This window comes from Ambystoma mexicanum, chromosome 2p, assembly GCF_040938575.1.
Source record: "Ambystoma mexicanum isolate Mex_15411 chromosome 2p, UKY_AmexF1_1, whole genome shotgun sequence".
In the NCBI taxonomy this organism is placed as follows: Eukaryota; Metazoa; Chordata; class Amphibia; order Caudata; family Ambystomatidae; genus Ambystoma; species Ambystoma mexicanum.
The window spans coordinates 335,613,817-335,637,534 of NC_090923.1; the positions used below are offsets into that span (position 1 = coordinate 335,613,817).

The window sequence follows — 23,718 nt, forward strand, 5'->3', positions numbered from 1 at the left end:
ACAACTGTAGTGAAAGAGGTGTAAGGGGGCAGCAGAAAGGATAAGGGAAGAGGGAAGAAGAGAGCTGGCAAGTAGGGGGGGAGACATAATGAGGGGCAAGAAAGGGGGGATTGGAGGGGGCACAAGGACATCAGAGGGGACCAGGAAGGGGGTGGGCCACGGAGCTCCTGTTCTCACCCGAGCACCGGAGAAGTTGATGTTGCCGTTTCCTGATGATGGTGGGCATGGCCTGTGGGGACAGAGGGAGTAAACACATGGTGGTGCATACTTAACTGCTGTCTGAGCAGGGGTTTGGGTCATGGGTCCTCCTGGCCCGAGCAGGAATTGCCCTTTTCTTCTGCCCTTCGTTTCGAACGCCCGGGCGATATAAGACCTTGATCTAAGAGTTAAGAGCAGAAAGGAAGAGGCAGGGCTAAAAAGGTGGGCAGGGCTAAAAAGGTGGGCAGGGCTTAGGCCAGGTGACCTAGATCCACTTGCACCTGCTCCCCATTTGCAAAGGAAAAGAGGCTGGAGGTCTGCTTAAGTAGGGAAAAAGAGCAGCAACTAGGAAGGCACTTGGTGGGTTGGGCTTGGGCCAGGTGACCTAGATCCTCTTGCACCTGCTCCCCATCTGCAAAGAAAAAGAGGCTGGAGGGCTGCTTAAGTAGGGAAAAAGAGCAGCAACTAGGAAGGCACTAGGTGGGTTGGGCTTGGGCCAGGTGACCTAGATCCTCTTGCACCTGCTCCCCATCTGCAAAGAAAAAGAGGCTGGAGGGCTGCTTAAGTAGGGAAAAAGAGCAGCAACTAGGAAGGCACTAGGTGGGTTGGGCTTGGGCCAGGTGACCTAGATCCTCTTGCACCTGCTCCCCATCTGCAAAGAAAAAGAGGCTGGAGGGGTCCTTAAGTAGGAAAAAAGAGCGGCAACCAGGAAGGCACCAGGTGGGCAGGGCTTAGGCCTCCTTAAGTGGGGAAAAGAGCAGCAACCATGAAGGCACCAGGTGGGCGGGGCTTAGGCCAGGTGGCCTAGACCCACTTGCACCTGCTCCCCATACTGTGCTAGGGCCGAAAGTGGTGACACATGCCATAATGTCTTGCTGTCTGTCCTGGATTTTGGGTGTGAGGAGCACTTCTCTCGGTATAAATCTCGCTCTCTTCTGGGTGTCTGAGGAGTTTTTTAGGGTAGCCTCGAGCTTTCAGTTTGGTTTCCAAGGCTGCTGCATTTATTTTGAACTCCTCTGTGTTGGTACAGTTTCTGCGTACTCTGAGAAACTGGCCATAGGGGAGATTGTTTCTCAGATTGCGCGGATGATTACTTTTATAATGGAGCACTGTATTGCGGTCAGTTTCCTTTTTAAACATAGTGCATTCCAAAGTATTATTCCTAGGTCTAATGGTAAGATCCAAGAAGTTGATGCTGATGTTACTGCTATTGATAGTGAATTTAATTTCTTCCGTACAACACCAGAAACTAGACATCCACAACAAGAAGTGCATATTCGTCACACACTCCATTCACCCAGGTCCCACCCACAGGGTGTACTCACAACATACAGTCACTGGGAAGGCTCCAGCCAGTCTGGCCTGGACTTCGCAAAACACCATATATGGAACTTCCACCCCAACAGCCAGGCAGGGGGAAGGGACAGAGCCAGGGCTTCCCAGGACTTTGGGAAAACAAGGTAACAGGCAATAGAAAGCAAGAGGCCACAGGGCCTGGGTATCCCAACATGGAGGATACTCAGAGGACCTGTCAAATTCAGCATGGATCTGCCACCAGCCCATAACCTGCTCTGTGGGCCACACACAGGTGCCCAAAAACATACACTAGGGGCCCAGGGTTGCACCGCCACCCATAGGTGCCATAAGGGTATCCCATGGGTCTGTACACCAAACCAAAAACAGGAAGAGCTGCACTGCCAGGAGTCCCACATGGACACCTGGGCAGAAACAATATAGAACACAAATGAAAAAGGACTACAGCACAAGGAGAGGGAGGCCCTGTCCCTCCAATGTATTTCCAGCATCACACACACTCACACAGCGCAGATGCCGACCTCGAGCCCTTTCCAGATTTCTGCGGTTTCGTTGGGGACGAAGACAGAGACCTGAAACGTCTCTGGCGATCCATCAGATCCTTGTACGAACGGGAACTCGATGGACCTCAATGGTTCCCGATAATTATCGTGCCAAGAGCCCGGGCACAAAGGCGCGCGACCATTGGACCGAGACCGTTCCCTGACAGCTTCTACCAAAGGCGTGGACGGAACTGTGCTCTGGGATTGAAAAATCACCAGCATTTGCTCCCTGAATGCCTCCCATTCCTCAGGAGTTGAAGACTTCGTGGGACAAGCCACTTTTCTCACTGAGCCATCATCCGACGAGGACGGTGACCGGTGACAACGCTTCTGGGAGTGCCAAGATGAGGGCGAGTGGCGGGACCCAGTCCGGGACCGAGATCCCCGGGATTCCTTCTGATGAGCAGAGTCACCCCTCGAATTAGATTTCTTGGATTTATGAGATTTAGAAACCCGACCTACGTGTAATTTTTCCTTATGCTCCCGCAAGGCATTGGCAGTCAACGACTGGCACTATGACTTTCACCCAGACACCACAAGCAGATGCGGTGCGGGTCCGTAATAGACATTTTGGACTTACAGTCCCGGCATGTCTTAAACCCAGACCACGGAGTCGGAGGGATAGAAGATGAAGACATTTTCTTTCGAAGAAGATAACACGAGGTGCGCCGAGTTCACAAAGTCCTCTTTACAACATCCGTTGACGTCACCCTCAACGGAGGCCTTCGAGGGACATCAACCCGATGAAGGACGCCCGCTGCCGAAATAATTTCCGAAGCAGCACAGCTGTGGACATTACATGTCATAGATGTGGAATACGTTGGCGGACACAATCCATTCATAATGATTACAAAAACATTTCAGTTTTGAAGTTAAAATATATTTTTATATTATTATACTCCCATTGGGAATTGGACTTACATTTTTGCTCCCTAAAAATTAATTTTACTCCCAACTTTTAAAAATAGAGACTACAATACTGTACATTCATTCTTTTCTCCTATATCTACGAGGACGCCGCACTCTGCAGCCTGCACCGGATCCATCATCTGCTGATTAGTCAGCTGTTACTGGGTAAGACTGACTGTGCTGGACACTTTTCTGCATGCGGCGCGGTATCCTGCTTCCATTGCTGAATTCATCCTCATTGCAATGTACATTTAAATGAGCGCACTGGAAACCAGCAATCCTTTACCTGCTGTTTCCTTGAAGAAAACTGAACAGCACAGCGAGTGTGCCCTCGGCCTTCCAAAATGGACGCTTCAAGAATCCTATTGTGCCTTCTACTCGTGCCTGAACCAGCTCCCCCCTCCCATTGGTTGCCCTTGGCTAGATCAGCCAATTGCAGCAACCGGGAGGCGGAAGCCAGCTCATTCTACCAAGGCCCACTACGGGGGCCCCCGTCTGCTCTGTGTCCGCTAACGTAACACTGCCTGTTGTGCCCCCCCGATGTCCCACTGTGCCCCCACCCCCCTCTGTTCCCCCGTGATATTCCCACTGAGCCCCCCACACCCTCTCACGTCCCCCGTGAGGTCCCCCTGTGCCCCCACACCCCCTCTGGTCCCCCGTGATGTCTAGCTGTGCCCCCCACCCCTCCTGGTCCCCTGTGATGTCACACTTGCCTCCCACCCCCCCATGATGTCTAGCTGTGACGCCACCCCTTTCTGGTCCTCCGTGATGTCTCGATGTGCCCCCCACCCCACCCTCTGGTTCCCCCGTGATGTCTAGCTTTGCCCCCACCACGTCTGTTTCACCCCCTCACCCCACTTTCCTTCTTGGCCCCTCATCCTGCTTTGCCCCCCCCACCCTGCTTTGCCTGATCTCTTCTTTCCTGCCTTTCCCCTCCCCCCAGCCTTTCTTCCACCCCTCCTCCCCATAACCACCATTGAGTTGTTTGGATTCACTAAGGTTCCACCATCACCGAATGTTGCCATCGCTTGGATTTGACCTTATGGACACATTGACTTTTGTTGCTTCACCTTCTAACTCTCATGCTGGACCTCCCCTGGGTTTCGTACTCGGGTTGGCCCTGAACCATGCTGTGCCCACTGTCATCTTGAATCCTTGGTCACATTTTCTGGTCCCTGCAACATGTGTTTTACTGACCCCTGCAACTGTATTTGCTCTCCCCTCAGCTGCTCTGCTCTTTTTCACCGTTTTGTTCTCTGCTCTTTCCTCGTCTCCATTATCCCTCACTCCTTTACTTTTCTATGCACTTACTCTATCAGAATTGTCCCGGACCTAGTATGTGAGCATAAAAAGTTTGTCTCCTCCCCCTTTCCATACTTGTTAACCACGCACCCCCCAGCACCATTTGAAATGTCATCTGGCCTACTATGATAGTTGCTTGTTTTGTTCTCCTTCTACCCCAACCCCCCCTCACCTATTGTTAAATTCTGGCACTACCTCAATTGTCGTCAGGCATAGTAATGTAGCCACGTGTCTGTCTCATTCTCCTTCTCACCCCCTCCCCTCCTTATTGTCATTTAGCTCTAACTCTATCACTAATATCTCCTGACCTGTCTGACAGCAGCTCGTTTGACTCTCCCCCGCCCTCCCTCATTTGATTTTCTCCTCCCTCTCCCCCTCCAGCACTATCTGAAATGTCATCAGGCCTAGTATGAGAGTCGCTTGTTTTGTTGTTCTTCGCCCTTACTCCAAACCCCCCCCATCACCCTCAGCCCCCAACACCTACTGTTAAATTCCGGCACTACCTCAATTGTCAGGCATAGTAATGTAGCCGCATGGCTGTCTCATTCTCCTTCCCACCCCGCACCCCTCTTTATCATTGTCAAAAGCTCTTGCACTATCTGAAATGTCACCAGGCTGATTACAATAGTTATTTTCACATTCTGAATACATCAAGGACTGTAAGAATATCACTATATTCGCCCATGTTCCCTCTCGGCCTTGAAGCGTTTTGAAACATTTTTTATAGGCGCTATATGAATAAACAATTCAATTCAATTCTCACTTCCAAATCTTATCTGGACCACTGGCTATAATAGTCGCTCCAGCTTTGGTGTTAAAATTGTATAGTCCGGCCATCATGGCCCAGAGCTTTGCTAAATGCCATATTGTTAATGGCTTCCTTGATCTCTTCAAGTTTTATAGGTCTACCTAGCCATTTTCTATGCCCATTTTCCAGCCCCAACATAGCTAATTCATCTAGAAAAGCTTCAATCTCCTCCAACCTCAAACCCTGAAGCAGTCATTCATCTTGCTCGATTCGTACAACAGTTCCCCCATTCCTGTCTCGTATGGATCCTATTTGGGAATGTCCTCTCTTTAATGTAAGGAGTGATGCTAGTAATCTACCGAACCCATCAGATTCTCCATATATTCTTGCATATCGGGCCTCATAGATGGCTGCTCTTCTTGATAGTGGACTTTTCTCCAATGATAATCTGTCAAATGGCTGCAGGAGCCCTCCTTTTATCCAAGATTTGGCCTGGGAGATTGCCCATGCCCACCAATGGTAAGGATCTGCACCATTCAAAGTGGCATTGGCCATCTCCTAGATTGGCCTCTTACAACCTCAACATAGTGTTGATTCAGAAAATCCCTCTGAACAAATTCAATAATCCTTTTGTTGCATCTTGGTGGTGATAGTTTTTATTTCTTGGACCAACTCCGGGACATTCGTATTGGTAATTTACAATCTGTCATTCATCTTCCGCATTTACTTGCTCATCTCCTGCAACTGATCCCTACGTAAGCCATTTCAGATACTGCTGGGTATGTCTTTGTTAGGCAGAAACCTGTGCAGTTCCCTCTGGGACCACTGCAAAAGATTTAGGACTACAGGTGTTTGGCAGTAAACCCACTTGGTAGCAGTGTGTACCACACAGATTCACTTGGTAGCTGTGGCTGAGCAGTCAGACTTCCCTCAAGAAGAGTTAGGCAGTATACAGAGTATTCACAATAGGTCAAGAGAACACAATAGAACAAGTAAACACTGACCAGGGCTTGGTGTAAAAGATATAATTATGTATTTAATACCACATCTAGAAAAACACACAGGCACTAATAGTAAGCAATTCAAAAACACGGTCAATAAAAGATATACACTCCCTTAAAAGAATATTAGACAAGTCTTAAGTAAAGCCCCACTTATTTTCAGACAGCAGTGAGCGCTTAACGCAGATGGCACTGTAATAATTTGTTTTAAAAGGAAGAGAAAAGCAGAGAATAAATTGAAACAGATCCCAACACTTTTTCACGAACACAACAAGGGAGGAAGGCAAAGTAACACTAGGAATTCAGAGTCAGTAGGCCGGATCCGCTTAAGAGGATCCAAACGAAATGTGTCCGAGGTCACACGGTTGCAGTGCACAAAAGCCTTGTAACGGTTCAAAAAGGAGTTGGATCAGAGAGAGGGACCAGTTAGAGGGTCAAGGCGGCAAGCCCAGGCCAGAAGGTTAAGGGGTTATTATTACCGTGTAGCAATCTTTAGAAAGGGAGGCCTGGCGGACACGGTACCTTAAAGTGGTGAGAACACTCCAGCGGGGGCAGTTGTTCCTGGCAGCGGGTGCAAGTCGGTGCTTCGTCCGGGGTAAGAGGATCTCGTCGGGGAGGAAGACTGGAGTCTGTTGCACTGCCAGGGAAGAAACCAGCCTCAGAGTTTCTCAGGTACAAGGAGCGGTCCGTTGATTCGCGGTTCAGTGGCGAGTGGCTATCCGGCCGCCGGGGTGCTTGGCTCGTTCAGTTCAACCACAAACCGGTCTGGGGTGTGAAGAAAGAAGGTAAACTGGTTGTGCCCACCAGTCAGGGGAAGAAGCCTCTCCAGCTGGGAGATCTTCTCTGTCGTCGGAAGTGGTGAGTCGGTTCCGCAGGGCTCCACCGGTGGTGTCGTCGTGGTAGGTCGGCTCAGCTTCTCCCTCGTCGGATTCTCAGGTCCTGTGGCGACTTCTGAAGTTCCAGTCCCCAAAGCCCTGCTTTTATGCAGCATACCCCCATTCTCTCAGCCTAGCTGTCAATCAAACATGCTAAGTGGTGAGCCGGCCGGGCCAATCACACAAGAGTGCGACTTGAGTTACCAAGGTAACTCAGTCCAGGGTGCCTAAACCCCCTCCCACACCCCCTGTGGTACCCAGACAGAGTGGCACCACTTTTGGAGGCTTCTGTGGAGAAGTCCGCCAAAAAGTGGAACAAAGGGCTCGACTTGGGTTGGAGTCACAGAAGAGAACACAAACGCCATTTTAGAATCGAGTCTTGGCAAAAAATACCAACCAGCGAATTAATATTAAATAAATAAACCGGCGGTATGTTCGAGGCTATGAGAATTAATTAAAGTTGGTAGCCTCGAACAATGGGAAAATCCCATAGGGAAATATTCGCGGTCGAATATAAAAAGTAGTTTCCACTGCCACCAGCCAAAACTCGATCAGGGGGGACGGAGACGTGCCCCCTCGACTAACAGACCCCGGGGCAATCAAATTGCCCCGACCAGTATGTCCACAATATGATGGTTTGTACTCGTTTCTGTTAATAATTTGGGACTAGTAAAGCCAATGGTGACTTTACATGCCCTGGGAGACAGTAGTCAGTCCCAGGGTATGGAATCTATGGTGGGGTGTCACTAGGACACCCCTGTGTTACGGCACGGAGGGTGCTGTGTAACATACATAGTAAAAACACATGAGACCCTATGGAGTAAAGGACCCCATAGCCCATAAAACACATTAACAGTCAAAGGAACACCATAAATCATGTCCAAGAGTGGGAGAAAAAGAGTCTCACTCTTGGCAGGAGAAAAAAACAAACTCCAGAAATCCAGCAAAGCTGCTGGGGGACTCACTTGGTTAGGAAATTCAGCCTAAAGAGAGAATTCTCCCTAACAGTCTTGCTTTGACATAGCTTCACAACTTAACAACAAAACAATGATCACTTGGTTGAGACTGCACTCCCTTATTAATCAGAGGATATTAGTGGCATATTGGTCTGCCTCTTCTACCTGTGTGCAAAGGGGTTCTGCTGGAGTAATTATGTCCACGGTCTGCGCTCTTGATAGGGTTTTATAAGCCTTCAGGTCTACACTTCCTCCTAACAATGCATGTCATGTGTGTTGACCCAACTCGTATCGGAGCTATTACTGTAACTCCTTCGCTGTACAGTACTGCCTTTCGGATGTAGCACCCTCTATTAATGACTAAATCACCACCCGAGTTTTATTAGCGCTGACCTCCACCGAAGCAAAGTCCACTCCGCAATGCAGAAAGTTCAAGGTTGGCTAAGGGTCTCACCAGGCAGCACGTACACATTTCAAGTTCACAAGTAAGCAGTCCTAACCCCTCGAGACTCTGGCTGTATCGAGTGCAAGTGTGTGTCCAGCCTGCCACCCCAGGCATCAAGAGAAAGATCTGTGCAGGAATGTGCCTGTTCGAATTTGTTGATGTGGCGTGTTGCCTGCGCTGTTAATAAAGATGAGCTTTGTGCCCTGGCCATAGGGGAACACCTTTTTGCCCCAATGTAACTGTTAAGTTGCCGTCCCTGCACATCCCTCTGGGATCCATTATTTTGGACAAATGTGAGGAGGGTGTTGCTATTAGTCCTTCCGAAATGGTCTCATCCAGTGCCACTAAAGGCTCTTCCCATGTAAACACGCCTTGTCTGCTCTTTTCAGATGGTGCACCTCCCAGTGCACTTTGCACACACCCACTCAGGTTGATTACATTTGGGGAACCTCCCATTGGGAGCCCACACCACCAGTATCAAGCCTCTGATGAGGATCAAATTTGATGCAACAGGTGACCTTCCCCCATCCATTTAGACAATTTCTCATGCCAGTATGTTTCCCCTTGCTATGTTCTAGTTACAGGACAAGGCTGACTGAACCCTGTACTATGTGTGCCTCTGTCCGGTCCTGACATTGCGGATCTCACTCATGCTCATAATAGTCTGCATACCCACAGGTCAGAATTTATTTATCCTTTATCGGAATAGTGGGATAAAGCCTTCACAGTTGTGTCAATCTTGGTTATGACCCCCGTAGAAATTCCGACAGAGTGCTTTAGCGTTTTTGACACGTCTATCATTTTCTTCTTTCTATCCCCAGTTTATGTGTAGCTGGGAAATAGAATTAAGCACCAATTAAATGTATCAACATTTAAACGCAAAGCAAGCTATGCAAATTGTATGCATTTCATCATCTTTAACTTGAGCTCTTCATCTAGTGTTTAAAAGTAGTATGAAACCTTGCACAGAGATATTCAGGGTTTTTGAATGTGCCTATGATGGAGTGTGTGCTTTTCTTGCTGAAGTATCCAGGAATGGGGGGAAAAAGGCAGAATCAATAAAATACTAGAGAACCTCATTAGTTACAGAAATGAAAAGTACACAGATTTACAGAACAAATATGGTAATTAGTGATTACTAATTAGCTACTTAGAAGCAGAAATGAAGAATCAGCAAAACTATGATTTTAGGATGCACTTTACAAGAAAAAAAAACAATAAAAATAACGTACAGTTTGAAAGGTAGAAAAGGACGTGTTGCTGATTTCATATAAGCATGACACAAATGTTTGCCTTTATTTAAAAGCTGCCCTCTCCACAAGGTGTAATTCAAATGCTCTAAAAAAGAAAAACAAAAATAAGATTATTACCCTGTCAGGGTTGAACTAAAGCAAAAACGTATATTAGAAATTAAAGTGCACTATGTTCTTTCAATAGTACATATTTACACCACGTCTCTCTTGAGGGCACCACATTTCAAACATTTTCAGACTGTCTCAACCATTTTCAAAGGACTAAGAACATCTTACTGAAGAACAATTTACACATTAGCACCTTGACAGTCACAGCAAAATAAGAAAATATTAGAAAACTTGGATTAGGATACTTGGAAAACATTGGATATTTTCAAATGCAAATGATGTTTGGAACAAATCCATTCAGATAGGTGAATGAGAAATGAGCAATGATTGTGCTTTGAAATATACTAGTAATAACGCAGAAAATCATTCTGAGGTTCTTTTTAAGTCCGTTTGTCAATGTGTTAATTTGATTTCTGTCAGAGAAAGCACATATTTAATCAGGACAGAAAATAAACTGAGTTTTAAAGAAAGTTTGACAGATACCCAGTGGGTAAAAGAAAACGTAAAATGCAAGGCATTCTCTAATGAGTCTTGCCATTCTGTGTGGCAAAGTCGGCCAGGGTTCGTGTCTTCAGCATGTTATAATAGCATGTTATAATAAATTAGGGTCGTCAGTAGACTAGTGTTAGGCGAAATGTGTATGCAGTACCCTTTGGGACCACTATACACAACTAGGACTTCAGGTGTAAGCAAAACCAACCTTTGGTATAAGTCTGTACTACACAGTTCTGTGGTAGCGTTGTTGAGGGAATGTGAGTGGTAAAATGTGTTACACAGAGGTCTATAATTACATGTATTCAAATAGACTAATACTCAAGGTTTCTTGGTAAACAATTAGACCTCTGTGCATTCCCACGGGTGTCCTCTTTTGGGAAATGCATGGGGTTCCCCGTTTTCCTTTCTGGCTTCGACACCGAAGGCCCAAATCTGTAGGTTGCCCACACACACAAAATGTGCTGTGCCGAAAGGCTTGGGGTTACCAGTGGGTTACCCTTTTCCTTTTGCGCCCCTGTAGATGCACCCACACATGTGACATACCGTTTTCGTCGGGACACCTGTGGGAATGCGGGAAGATATGACATCTGTTGTTGGCGACGTGTTTCGATGAGTGGACAGAGGGAAATGTCTCTGAAATTGGCTGGAAATTAAGACAATTCTCAGACATTTCACTCTGCTCACCCACCGAAACACACCGCCAATGCCACACGCCCTACCTTCCCGCGTTCTCACAGGTGTCCCGATGAAAAAGGTACCTCACGTGTGTGTCCACCTACCGGGGCGCAAAGGGAAAAAGGCTACACCACTTGTAACCCCTAAAGGGTTTGGGGAGACAACCTACAGATTTGGGCCTAGGGTGTCAAAGCCAGCAAGGAAAAGAGGGAACCTCATGCATTTCCCAAAAATGGACACCCGTGGGAATCCACAGAGCTCTGACTTGCGCAAATCGCCCCAGAATGTATTTCCCAGAAACCCCGGCAAAGTCCGAAATTAGGCAAAAAAAATCCCAATTTCCGCACATTTCACTCGCCTCACCCACCGAAACACGCCTCCAACAACACATGGCCTACCTTCCCGCATTCCCACATGTGTCCCGATAATAATGGTACCTCACATGTGTGGGTGCACCTACAGGGGCGCAAAAGGAAAAGGGTAACCCACTTTTACCCCCAAGCCTTTCGGCACAGCACATTTTATTCATGTGGGCAACCTACAGATTTGGGCCTAGGGTGTCGAAGCCAGCAAGGAAAACAGGGAACCCCATGCATTTCCCAAAAGAGGACACCCGCGGGATTCTACAGAGGTCTGACTTGCGCAAATCGCCCCATCCGTTTTCATCTGGACACCTGTGGGAATGTGGGAAGGTATGACATTTGTTGTGTTTGTGTGGTTTTCATTACGTTTCAACCCATTTGCTGGTGCTCTTTGTCACACAACCCTTTCATTTCCCAAATGTGCCCTACATTTAGTCGCTGCTTTAGGCACCATACACATTTGTAACATGCACAAGTCACCTACCCTTGAAAAGGTCTGCCTGTGCTCTTTCAAAAAATGTATGCTTGCCGTTCCTCACCACATTGGTTTTCCTGATTAACACATGCTAAGTACATCTGTTCAGGCCTTAAGCATAAAACTCCTGTGTACCATGGCTCAGTGTTTGGCTTGTGGTATTGCTGGTTTTGTGAAACACTACAAAAATGTATGATTTCCTAACTACAAGAGTCGGGGGAATGTAGCGGAGCATTGTTTTTCTCAAAATTCATAGAAGACATTGCCCTACCAAGCCAACCATGTCCACCACATACCTTTTTTTCAGTAATTTTCCTGCTTTTTCCCAAAATTATGGCATTTTCCCCTACCTAGTTGTTGCCCGACCTGTGCAAATCCGAAATACCGAAATCACCAAAAAAGGCCTTGGCACTGGGGGGGGGGGGGGGGGGGGAACCCATGGCACTTAAAGGGTTAAGTAAGGTAAGTACTCTTAAAATGGAATTAAACACAGAATAGTTGCAATATCCAAAGGATAAAAAATACTTTAGAACAGTTATGAGGTAACACAAAATAGCAGAAACATCTGTAACAAGTATGTAAACCTCAGACCAACTAGTATAACTTAGTTAACCTCTGCTTAACCAATCTTAAGAAGTCAAAGCGTATTGTAGGCAAGTCTTACAGTGTCATAGGGGGCACTGGAGGTCCAGTGACCAAGGGTAGAGGAACGAAATGCAGGGAAGCAGCAAACAAGGCAGAGTCTATGAAGAGTTCTTCAAGTTTACAGCTAAGTAGCAGAAGATTTTTTTGGTATAAAGCATAAAGGGTTATCTACCCCAATGTAGGCCTGGGAGGTGATGCAAGTAACAACTTAACTGTAATCCTTCGAAGCATAGGAACAACAAAGTAGGCCCCAGGTAAGTATTAGGGGCTGAACAGTACCTTGTAAGTGAAGAAGCATATGCAGCAGGACAGTCCCGAAGGGGAGGTGACAGCAGACACCCGGTTCCGAATTCTTGGTCTTGGCAAAAGTAAAAAAAAAAAACTTGCAATGGATCTGGCGGTTGCTCTCAAATAGTTGGACGCCCAGCAGAAGATCTTCGCAGCACTGGCTTATTGGTGCCTTTTTTAAAGGCTTGGTTAAATGACGATGTTAGAGAGAATTCTAATTTCTGTGCTAATTCCCTTGAACCTTAGAGACCCCCAGCTCTTTTGCTGGACTTGAGGACTTTTTAATTTTAACCCTGGAGTGAGTGAGTCCTTTTTCTCACTCTCTCGTATGTTTTGACCCGATTTGTTTTTTTTGTTTCCTTTGTTTTTGGAGTCTGACAAACCCCATAGGCATCAACTTCAGTGCAGTGTCACAGAAATCCTTTAGATTTCTCATAAGGTTTAAATACCTTTTCTTGTGTGAACTACTGTCCCCAAGAATAGTACAGTGAAATTGACCTTACTTAACCTCTTTGTGGGTCCAGCACACACCATCTTATGTGGAGCGCTGGTGGCTTACCTAGCCCCTTATCCTACAGTCTCATGTAACATTTGTTATGTTACCCTCACTACTTTAAATGGCTGGTGCAGCGGTTTTATTTTTCAACCATTGTGAGTTTCTACCACAGGCTGAATCCTCAGCTGCAGTATGGCACCCATGGGTGACCATTTTGTCCAAATGGCCCCGGTCGGCATTTTCTGTTTGTGAGGTCTTTCCAGTGTTTTACTCTGCGCGCCAAGCAAGGTTTGAGCCCTTTGTTCCTTTTGCCTTTGGCGGGCTTCAGTTCTGAAACCCGCCTCTGGTTCCAGTGTGTCTGGAAAGGCAGGATGTGAGGGAGGTTCCCGAAACTCCCCTGTCCTTTGTCTCTAGGAGTGCATGAATGCAACCAGTCGTGATTGGCTGGCTGTCTTTTCAGGATAGCCACCCTGTGTTAGGGAGAATTCTCATAAATGGCTGATTTCCCTTACCTAAAGGGTCCCCCAGCAGCTTTGCTGGATTTCAAGGATAAAATGTTTTCACCTGGTAAGAGTGCTTTTTTCCACTCTTACATGTGTTTTGCTGTGTGTATTTTCACTGGTTGTGTGATCTTGGGCACTGGAGCCTCACCTACTCCATGTGCACCACTTTTTGTGTGTGTTACACAGCATCTTCAGTGCAGTGACACAGGGTTGTATTTGAGACCTCCCACTGACTCCATTTTTCTGGGGCTAACTACTGTCCCCCAGAAACAGGTACAGTTGCCATTCACTTTATATAGTCACTTTAAACTGCAGACCCTGTACACCCCATCTTACATGGAGTACTGGAAAGGGTTAATTCTTATCCCTTTTTGTCTGTGCCTCTTGGAGCCTTGTTTCTCTCCCTTAACACTAAGACTTGGCTGGTGGCAGTGGTATCTACCCTAACTTTCCTACCACAATTATATTCTATAAACGTGGTATTGTTCCAGGCTATTATAGTAGCCTCGAACATAAACCCACTTGACCAAATACATTTTATTTTGGTTCCGGCTGGGTTTATTCGCCATTTCTTTTTGTTAAAGCCTTTCTCGTGTTTTAGCCTGCGCGCCAAACCGGGGATGATTTCTTTGTTGGCTGTCTTTTCGCGGGCTTCTGCACGGAAGCCCTTCTTAAGGCGCCTCATAGTCTAGGTGGGCAGGATGTGAGGGAGGGATCTTCGGACCCCTGCAATGGGTTGACTTAGTAACCCAAGTCGCACTCTTGTCCGATTGGCTAAGGAGACTGGCCTTGCCAAGCCAGCCACCCTGCTGTGTGATTGACAGCCAGGCTATATGAATGGGGGAACTGCATAAAAAGCAGGTCTCTGGGACTGGAAGAGCAGAGTCGCCACTGGAACGAAAGAACCAACGAGGAACTGGAAGAAGAGGACCCCTACCACGACAACCGCCCGGTGAAGCCCTGCTGCAGGTCCGAATCTCTGAATCCGACAACAGAGAAGATCCTCCAGGAAACTTCTTCCCTTGAGCTGGTCGGACCAACTAGTTTGACGAAACTACAAGCCAGGACACCACCTCTGGTCGAATTTGCTGTACAAAGCTACAGTGGGCCGGATAGCCAGGAAGGTCGGACCCTGCTTGGGTTTTAAGGAGCGCACCTTATATTCGTTGTTTTGCTCTGCTGCTGGTTTCTTCCCTGGGTGGCGCAGGATCCTCCAGTGTTCCTACTTCTGATCAGTCCGACAGTCGCTTCAGAAACCGTGCGCCTGCAGGAACCACCAGGAACGTTCGCCTCAGCTACAGCTCCCTCTCCGTTTTAAGGTACTGTGCAAATCCGGTTGTCCGTTTTGGTCAGCCGCGGTGGAAGTGTTTGAAATCTTTCTCCAATCCGAGGGCCTGTCCTTCTCTTTGAACTAACTTTTCTACCAACCAACCTTGTCCAGAATCTGTGCCATGAACTTTACCGCAAACAACATTGAACCTATTATCTTGAGCAAAAGACTTTTGAACCATTGACTTTGGCCCCAAGACCTGTCTATCTGATTTTAACCTTGTAGCCTCTCTTGTTCAATTGCTCTGATTACTTACCTGTTGGTGTAGCCTAATTTCTAATAACTTTGTCTTTCCCTTCCTTTTAAATTGCTGGTGTGCCATTTTGCTCCCACTTCATTTTGTGAGCTTAACTTGTCTGGAATTTAAGGAAAGGGGTGTTGGGTATTTATGACATTGATCATTAACTTGCTTAGAATAGTGAAATGTTATACAACTGTTGAGTAAACAAATATATATTCTTTTACTTAGAAACCTTGAGTCAGTGTTTGCCTGAATCATAGTAATTGCTGTCCTTTGTGTAACTATTTGTACTGCTCACTTACTCTTGAGATAAGTCCGGCTGCTCCGCTACTGCTACTGCTACCACTATAACTGTGTAGTATGGGCTTGTACCAAAGGTGAAATTGTACTGTCACTTGTAGTCTTAATTGTGTGTAGTGTTCCCAAAGGGTACTGCATATAATTCTGCCTAACACCCTGCTGTTTGAGTGATAGCCTAGGCTGTGTATGAATGGGAGAAACCTGCTTAGAAAAGTGAGGGTTTTGGGACTAGAGTCAGAGTTGACCACTAGGAGAAACACGACGAAGAAACCGTGAACCAAAGCTTGCTGCATCCTCCTGGACCTTTGAATTGCGTGGTGAAGACCTGGCACTTTGCTGAAACTCTTTCTGATCGACAAGAGAAGCTCAGGACGGGACAACTTCTTCCTTTGGGTTAGTGGGACCAACTAACCCCGAGACGAACTACACTGGACCATCTTCCCCGATTGGCTGTACTTCTTCGCTGCTGCAAGAACGAGTGCTAGGGGTCGAGAAATCCGTAGTCGAGCGAAACATCTGCAACCCAGCCAGAAGCTCCAGGATTCTCCCAAGGACCCTCCAAAATCAGGACAACCAGGACTCAAGTCTCCTTACCAGAGTGCAGGACTCAAGGAGTGAATGAACCCCAACCGGTATCAGAGATCCGCGTTGGTGCCGTTTACTGCGCGCTGAAACCACAACGTGCCTCTGATCCGAAAAGAGCCCATAGCTCCTGACGACATCCAAATTGCTGCCGCAGGAGTCTCCCAGACGTCCTCCCTCATGTCCCACAACTGATGCTCAGGAACCCAGGTCCTACATCGGTGCAACAGGACAGAATCCAGCTGGACCACTTCTTCAAACAAGAGGTACTGTTTAGACTTGGGCTACTTACCTCAGTGTCTTTAGCTGTGCTCTTCTCCGTTGAGACTTGCAATAGCTACTTTTGTAGTTGTTGATTCCAACTCTGCTTCTCAAAAGTGTAACAGCTTGTGACCATACAAGTGATTTCTACAAAACTCTAACTTTGTGCAAGACATTTACTATCTAAGATGTGCCTCAGCTCCATAAACTGTGCTCCAATTGAATTTGGCTGTCCTGGCTCCATGCAGACTCTTCTAGTCCATTGACTTTGATATTTATTTCCCTCAGGGGTGGTAACTTGTTTTAGACTGTTATTGCTGGGAAAGGATTGTCTAGATCTCATTGGAAGATTAATTGTCCTCACCTATACTGAGAACCTGTTTAACCTTTTTCCTTCCTTTAACCTTTCCTTTCTGCAACCTCAGAATCTGCAAAGTATACTTAGTAATATATAAATGCCATTACTGTCCTTGTGAATGAAGTCATCTCCCGGTGTAGGAAGTGTGTAAAAAGCATCTCTAAAAAGTATCCATTAACAACTTGTGCTGTTTCTGAAAAAGTATATTTGATTGTTACATATACTGCCCTTTTTAACGAACGCTTATTTAAAAATGTACGTTAAATAAAAAACTATTTATGACTGAAACCTTAAGTTCAACAGTTACTTGGCAACTTGTATTTGCGAATTTTATTGCAACAGCTCACATTTACCCCTCTTGAGACTGCTCACTCACACTACCAACTTGTGTAGTACAGAACTATACCAATAGGTGGGTTACCTAATACCAAGAGGACAATGGTTGTGTAGTCACACACAGTGCGAGTACATCAATTATTACTTAACAGACGGTTGTGGTGCGGTAGAGTGTGCTCTGGTTCTCCGTTCTCGTCTCGGCTGAGGGGACATTAAGGAGCAGGATACAGACTCTGGAGTTCCAGGAGGATACCTGCAAAGTTTCAGACAAAACTGATGAAACGGCAAAATGGCATAGGACCCCGAGCATTTGTGAATTGCGGGTCGTGGAGGTCGCAACTCTTCCAGGGAGGGAGCAAAATGCAGTTAATCTTGGGAATGGTAAGGCCCCACCAGACCAAGGGAGGAAGTCATACGCTTTAGGGCTTCCCTGTCACACAAAGGTTAAGGTCGGAATGCAGCAGTTACTCAGACGGCTCTGACGGTCGCTGGAAGTGGCAGCGGACGTCCTTCGGATCTTCAGGTCCAGTGGTCGACAGTGTCGGCTCCAGGACCCTCGTCTTTTATGCAGGAAAACTGGCTGAGCCCACCAGACATGCATTCATTCAAACTTGAGGGGTGGCTGACCAATTGGGACAGCCAGCCACCCAGCACAAACTGGTTCCAGGCAGGCACACTGCAAGACAAAAACCAGGGGAGTTAGGTCACCTCTCCCACTTCCTGCCCTTTCAAGCACTCAGAGCCTTGGCAGGCTTTCCAATGGAAGGCCGCCAAAGACAAAAAGGACCCATCAAGGGTCCCCCCCCCACCCAGGCAGGTAGAAGGCGGCTCAAGAAAGACCAAGACATCAAGAGCAGGGCTTAGAAAAGTACAGCCACCATTTTAGGCATATGGTGATCCTAGTGTCCCTTACTGCAGCTGCGATGACAAAAAGTCAGGCAAAAAGGTACACTGCCACCAGCCTGTCAGATGAACTTGCAGCAGTAACTAAAAGTTACTGGAAAGTGGAGAAATGGAATAGTACGTTTCCCCTCAGCACTCCGCATAATGTGGGGTGTACTGATCTCACAAAATAAAATGCAGGCGGGACAAAAAGTGACCCACTGACCTGCTAACATGTGTTAACACAGGTAAAATTAAAAGGGAAGTTCAAGGAGATACACAAAGTGCTATGTGCGGCAATAAGAAATTGCAGTTGCCGGAAAACATGGAGGAAAGCATAACTCAATTAACCCCTTAATTTCTAAGGGTTTTCGCTCCCAGTGCTGAACTCTTTTTTTGAACATTTCGGTATGTCGCATTCAATCCCTTGTAACTTTGTTGTTACAAGTGATATCCCGGCCACACTTGTACCCTTTTCTTCCCACATGTGGGCGGTCATAACGCCACCAAGGATTAGTCATTTGCTTTAGGGGAGTGTGAGAAAGTAACAAAAAAGGGACCATGATTTTGTGTTTTTTCAGAAAATGCCAATAAAATGATGTACAAAGAAGCCTGTGTTTTTTTCTTGTAAGAACTAGGAACAAATGGTTTGCAGTTCTCAATTCGCCATTTTCCAAGCTTTCAAGAAGAGGTTGAGAGAAAACAAAACATTTTTCATAAGGTTACCATCAGTTTTGTGGGAGTTAGGTGATTTTTCCCCTTTTTCTTTTAATAGGACCTGCATGGACCGAATGGAAGAGGAGGGTAGGAAAGCTCAATGGGAACACAAAGTTCAAGGGAATAAATTTCTGAAAAGTAGACAAAATTCAAAGTTCAGGAAAGGGTCATTTGAGCAGGTCAGGCAACAACTATGTACCTAAAATTCAGATAGTTTGGGAAATTGTAAGTGACAGAAAAAAAGTATGTGCTGGACAGGCTTGCACTTGTAAGGTAAATTAAAGTTACTCACTGTAGTGACTCAGGTACTCCTAGTCCATAGTCCCCTTTCCTCCATCCTCGTGGGCGTCCCCCAACATGAGGACGGAACCGGAACCTTTGGCAGTGAAAAATGTAGCTTCCCCCCCCATCAAATTTAATATAGCACGCGGGGTTGCGGGTTCTGCCGTGAAAATGTCCCGCTGAGGCCTCACCCTCCGACGCCTCACCTCAGTCTCCTTTGAACACATTGGCCACTTAGATACCTGGCTACTCATAGTACATACTAGCCCTTGGTGTTAGGGAGAATTCTCATTTCTGTGCTAATTCCCTTCAACCCTAGAGACACCCAGCTCTTTTGCTGGACTTTAGGACTTTCATTTTAATCCTGGATAGAGTGAGCCGTTTTTCTCACCATCATGTATTTTGATGTGATTTGGATCATCGGTCTCCTTTGTTTTTGGATTCTGACAAACTCCATAGGCATCTACTTTTTGTATGGTGACACACAACACCGTCAGTGCAGTGTCGCAGAGAAATCCTTTAGCTTTCTCATAAGGTTTAAATACCTTTTCTTGGGTTACCTATAGTTCCCAAGAATAGTAAAGTGAAATTGACTACTTACCTTTTCTATTTGTAGGTCCAGCACACCCTATCTTATGTGGAGTGCTGGCGGTTTAATTAGTAGCCCCTTTTTCCTACTTGCTCATGTAACATTTTCATGTTACCCTCACTACTTTAAATGGCTGGTGGCAGTGGTTTAATTTTCCTACCATTGTGCTTTTCTACCGCATGCTGAATCCTAGGCTGCAGTATAGCAACCATGGGTGACATTTGTGTCAAAATGGCCCCAGTCTCCTTTTTTCGCCATTTCTTGTTTGTGAGGTCTTGCTTGGGTTTTACTCTCCGTGCCAAACCAGGGTTAAGCCCTTTGTTCATTTTTCCTTTGGCGGGCTTCAGTACTGAAATCTGCCTCTGGCTCCAGTGTGTCTGGAAGGGCAGTAAGTGAGGGAGGTTCCCAAAACCTCCCTGTCCTTTGTCTCCTTGGTTACATGAACGCACCCAGTCCTGATTGGCTGGCTGTCCTTGCAGGACAGCCACGCTGCTGTGTGAGTGACAGCTAAGCTGTGCATGAACGGGAGAAACCTGCTTAAAAATGCAAGGCTTCTTGGACTGAAGACAGTCGACCACTGGGAAGACAAATCTGAAGAAACCGTGAACCAAGCTTGCTGCATCCTCCAGGACTGTTGAACTGCCCGGTGAAGCCCTGCTGCTGTGCTGAAACTCCTTGTTATGTTATGTTATGTTACTTGGCATTCATATAGCACCTTATGTATTATTGGTATGACCTCAAAGCACTGGTAGGTTGCACGCCCTCGGGAACCGCAGTTCAAATCAGTAGAGAGAGAGAATGTTGTATGGTGCGTGGGTGCACCGGATATGTGTGCAGCTGATGTGGTTGTTGCATGGTAGCTGCTTCTTAGCGGTAGGTGTGGTGCTGAGGAAATCAGTTGGATGTGTTCAGTCTGGAGGGTGGACACTCAGACTGAGTTTTGACTGCGTTAGGCCTGAGGAGACGCCTAAGCTAGCTGGAATGTGCTCAGCTAGCTGCGATTTATTAGAATGATGAGATGTTTGTGGGGTCGTGTTTGTATGAGAACAGCTAGGCCGAATGTGTCGTAGCATAGCTGTATTCTAGTTGCGCGATGGTGTATAGGAGAGAGTAATCGTAGTAGTATGAAATGGTGGTTTATCAGTGAAGCGCTTGCGGCCAGGCACGAGAGCAGGACAGGGGGCGTACATAGCGGCATACATATATAAAACGAGGGGTTGGATTGGGTGATATGGGGATATAGGTACATAGCAGTCGTTCCATCCGCTTCATCCGTTCTATCCACTTCATCTGTTCCATCCATTTCATCCATTCTATCCACTGTCTGCTCCATCCACTCCATCACTCCATCCATCCATCCATCCATCCATCCATCCAATCTACTCTATTGATCTATACCTTACATCCATCCATTTATCCACTCCAACCAACCATCTATCTACTTTGTCCGTTTATCCACATCATCCGTTCCATCCACATCATCCGTTCATTTATTTCATCTGTTCCATCCACTCTTTTCATTCCATGCACACTACCCGTTCCATCCACACTACCCGTTCCATCCACTTCATCACTTCCATCCACTTAATTTGTTCCATTGTTCCGTCCACATCATCCGTTCCATCCACTTCACCCGTTCCGTCCATTCCGTCCAATTTGTCAGTTCCATTTTCTTCGTCTGTTCCATTCTCTTCATCTGATCCATCGACTCAGTTCGCTCATTCACTCTATCCGCACCATCCGCACCATCCACTCTATCCGCACCATCCACTCTATCCGCACCATCCACTCCATCAGTTTTATTTACTTTGTCCGTTCCTTCCACTTCATCCGTTCCTTCCTCTTCATCCGTTCCTTCCTCTTCATCCGTTCCTTCCTCTTCATCCGTTCCTTCCTCTTCATCCGTTCCATCTGGTTCCATCCGGTTCCATCTACTCTGTCCCTTCTATCCACTCCATAAATTCCATCGACTCCATCCGTTCCATTCACTCGATCTGTTCTAAAGCGCTCCATCCACGCTATCCATTCAGTTCAGTCCATTCTATCCGTTCCATCCTTTCCATCTACTCATCCATTCTATCCATTCATTCATTCATCCCTTCCATCCAATCATCCCCCCCGCCCCCATCTACTCGTCTCCTCCATCTACTCCATCTCCTTGATCCACTCGGTCCAATTGCATTCACCCGCTCCATCCTTCCCTTCCGCTCCATCTTTCCCTTCCGCTCCACCCATTTCATCCCTTCAATCCTGTTCCTTTTCCTCCATCCGTTCCACCCATTTTATCCCTTCAATCTCGTTCCTTCTGCTCCATCCGTTCCACCCGTTTCCATCCACTCCACCCGTTCCCATCCGTTTCACTCAGTCTGTTTTAGTTACGCTTTCCGTTTTAGTCTATCTGTTCGATCGAATCCCTTTGCTCTTTGTTCAGTAACCTTGGGTTACTATTTATTGTGGTTATTCCGTTTGTTCTAAGCATCAATACTTTAAGGGAAGAGCCACATTTTCAGTAGTTTGCGGAAAGATATATAGTCTTCGGTGAGTCGAATGTGGGGTGGGAGCGAGCTCCACAGAGTGGGGGCTAAGGCTGAGAATTATGATCCTCCTAACCTGGCTGAGTTGGTGTTTGGTATCACTAGGAGGAGGGCAGAGCTTGATCGTGGTTGAGGTGGTTGGTGGATTGCCCATGGATGATGGTCACGGTAGAGTGTGGGGGAGAAGCTCGGTGTTGCTGCACACCATGATTTTAGTTTTGGTGGGGTTTAAGAGGAGGTGGTTTGTGGTCATCAAGCGATCAATGTCAAGGAGGCAGGCAGCGAGGTTGGGCTGACAGTTGGGTTTTGAGTTGAGGAGTTTTAGGATCAGTTGGGTGTCATCGGCGTAGTTATAGCACAGGATACTGTGCGAGCGGATTATTCCTGGGAGGGTGGACATATAGAGGTTGAACAGGAGGGCTGATAGGCATGTTTCCTATTGTTGAGGAAGGATGCCATCCACAAGTGTGTTTCCACAGATTCCTAGGGAGTGGAGGCAGTTGAGGAGGATTGAGTGGTTGATTGTGTCAAAGGCGGCAGAGAGGTCTAGAAGGATTAGTGCAGCACATCCCGCAGAGTCTGCAGTGATTTTAAGGTCGTCCCAGATTGAGGTCAGAGTGGTTTTGGTTCCGTGTCGAGGTCTTAAGCCTGATTGTGCATGGTCTAGGAGATTGTTGGCTTCGACAAAGGCATTTAGTTGGGAGTATGCGGTTCGATCGATGAACCTGGTATTTGCGATTGGTCGGGAGTTTTTGGGGTAGAGAGGGTCGGGGGAGTTTTTTTTTTTAGAAGAGGTTTGACATGAGCAGTTTTGAAGGCGTCTGGGAAAATTCCTGAGGAGAGGGAGTCATTTATGATGGTTCTTGCGTGCTCTCCTGCGCAGTACGATGCAAATATTTCTTTGAGGGTTGAGGCGGGGCAGGGGCCTAGGGGGGAGCTGGATGGTTTCCGGGTGGAAAGAAGTTTGAGAAATTGGTCTTTTGATATTGGTGTGAACGAGTCGAAGGTGGGTTGGGTTGCAGTTTCTAGGGCAGGCGGGGGGGAGGGGTGATAGGAAAGGTGGTAGGATTACGTGGCGGGGACATGAGGGCCAATTTGTTGTTTAGAGAATTAGTTCTTTCAAGAGTAGTGGTGTAGAAGTGGAGGGAGAGATAAAGTTGCAGAGTGACTGAGATGGGGACGATTGGGTGGTGGTACAGGTTGGTTTGGTGAATTCAGAGATGATTTTGTGGCGTTCCTTGCTGGGGTTTGCACATTTGAGAATTCGAGAGTTGTAGTGGGCTTTTTTTGCTTTTCGGATCTCGGCTTTGTAGTGGAGAGGGTGGCGGGCTAGGGTGGCTTTACTCAGCAAGGTTTTATCTTTCCGCCATTGGCGTTCGAGGGATTTATACAGTTGTTTTGCAGTCTTCAGTTCAGTAAACCATCTGGGGAAAAGGGCCACAGCGAGCAGAAGATTGGCAGGTTGGGGTGAATGGGATTAAGGAGGAATTGAGCCATGAGTAAAAGGCGTCAGTAGTTAAGGTTTCGTTGCGTGAGGTGGTTGGGGGAGGAGATTGAAGGAACGCGTCGGCTAAGTCCGGGAGGATTATTCGTTTCTTCCAGCATTTGCGTTGATTTGGGGGTTCTAGTATGGGGCTGGGACAAGCGAATGGTGAAAGGTACGATGAAGTGATCGGACCAGAAGATGGGTGTGGGGGGGCTTAGATATATCTGGTT

General features: G+C 46.9%; 1 protein-coding gene across 3 annotated transcripts in view; it reads right to left on the minus strand.

Moving 5' to 3' along the window:
- Positions 1 to 23,718, minus strand: part of TASOR (transcription activation suppressor) — a 1,979,545-nt gene that overhangs the window by 1,603,273 nt on the left and 352,554 nt on the right. For all 3 annotated transcript variants that reach the window (XM_069643664.1, XM_069643665.1, XM_069643666.1), the window contains exon 9: positions 9,523 to 9,628. In XM_069643664.1, the coding sequence (XP_069499765.1) occupies positions 9,523 to 9,628 (106 nt within the window). The remainder of the gene's footprint in view (positions 1 to 9,522; positions 9,629 to 23,718) is intronic.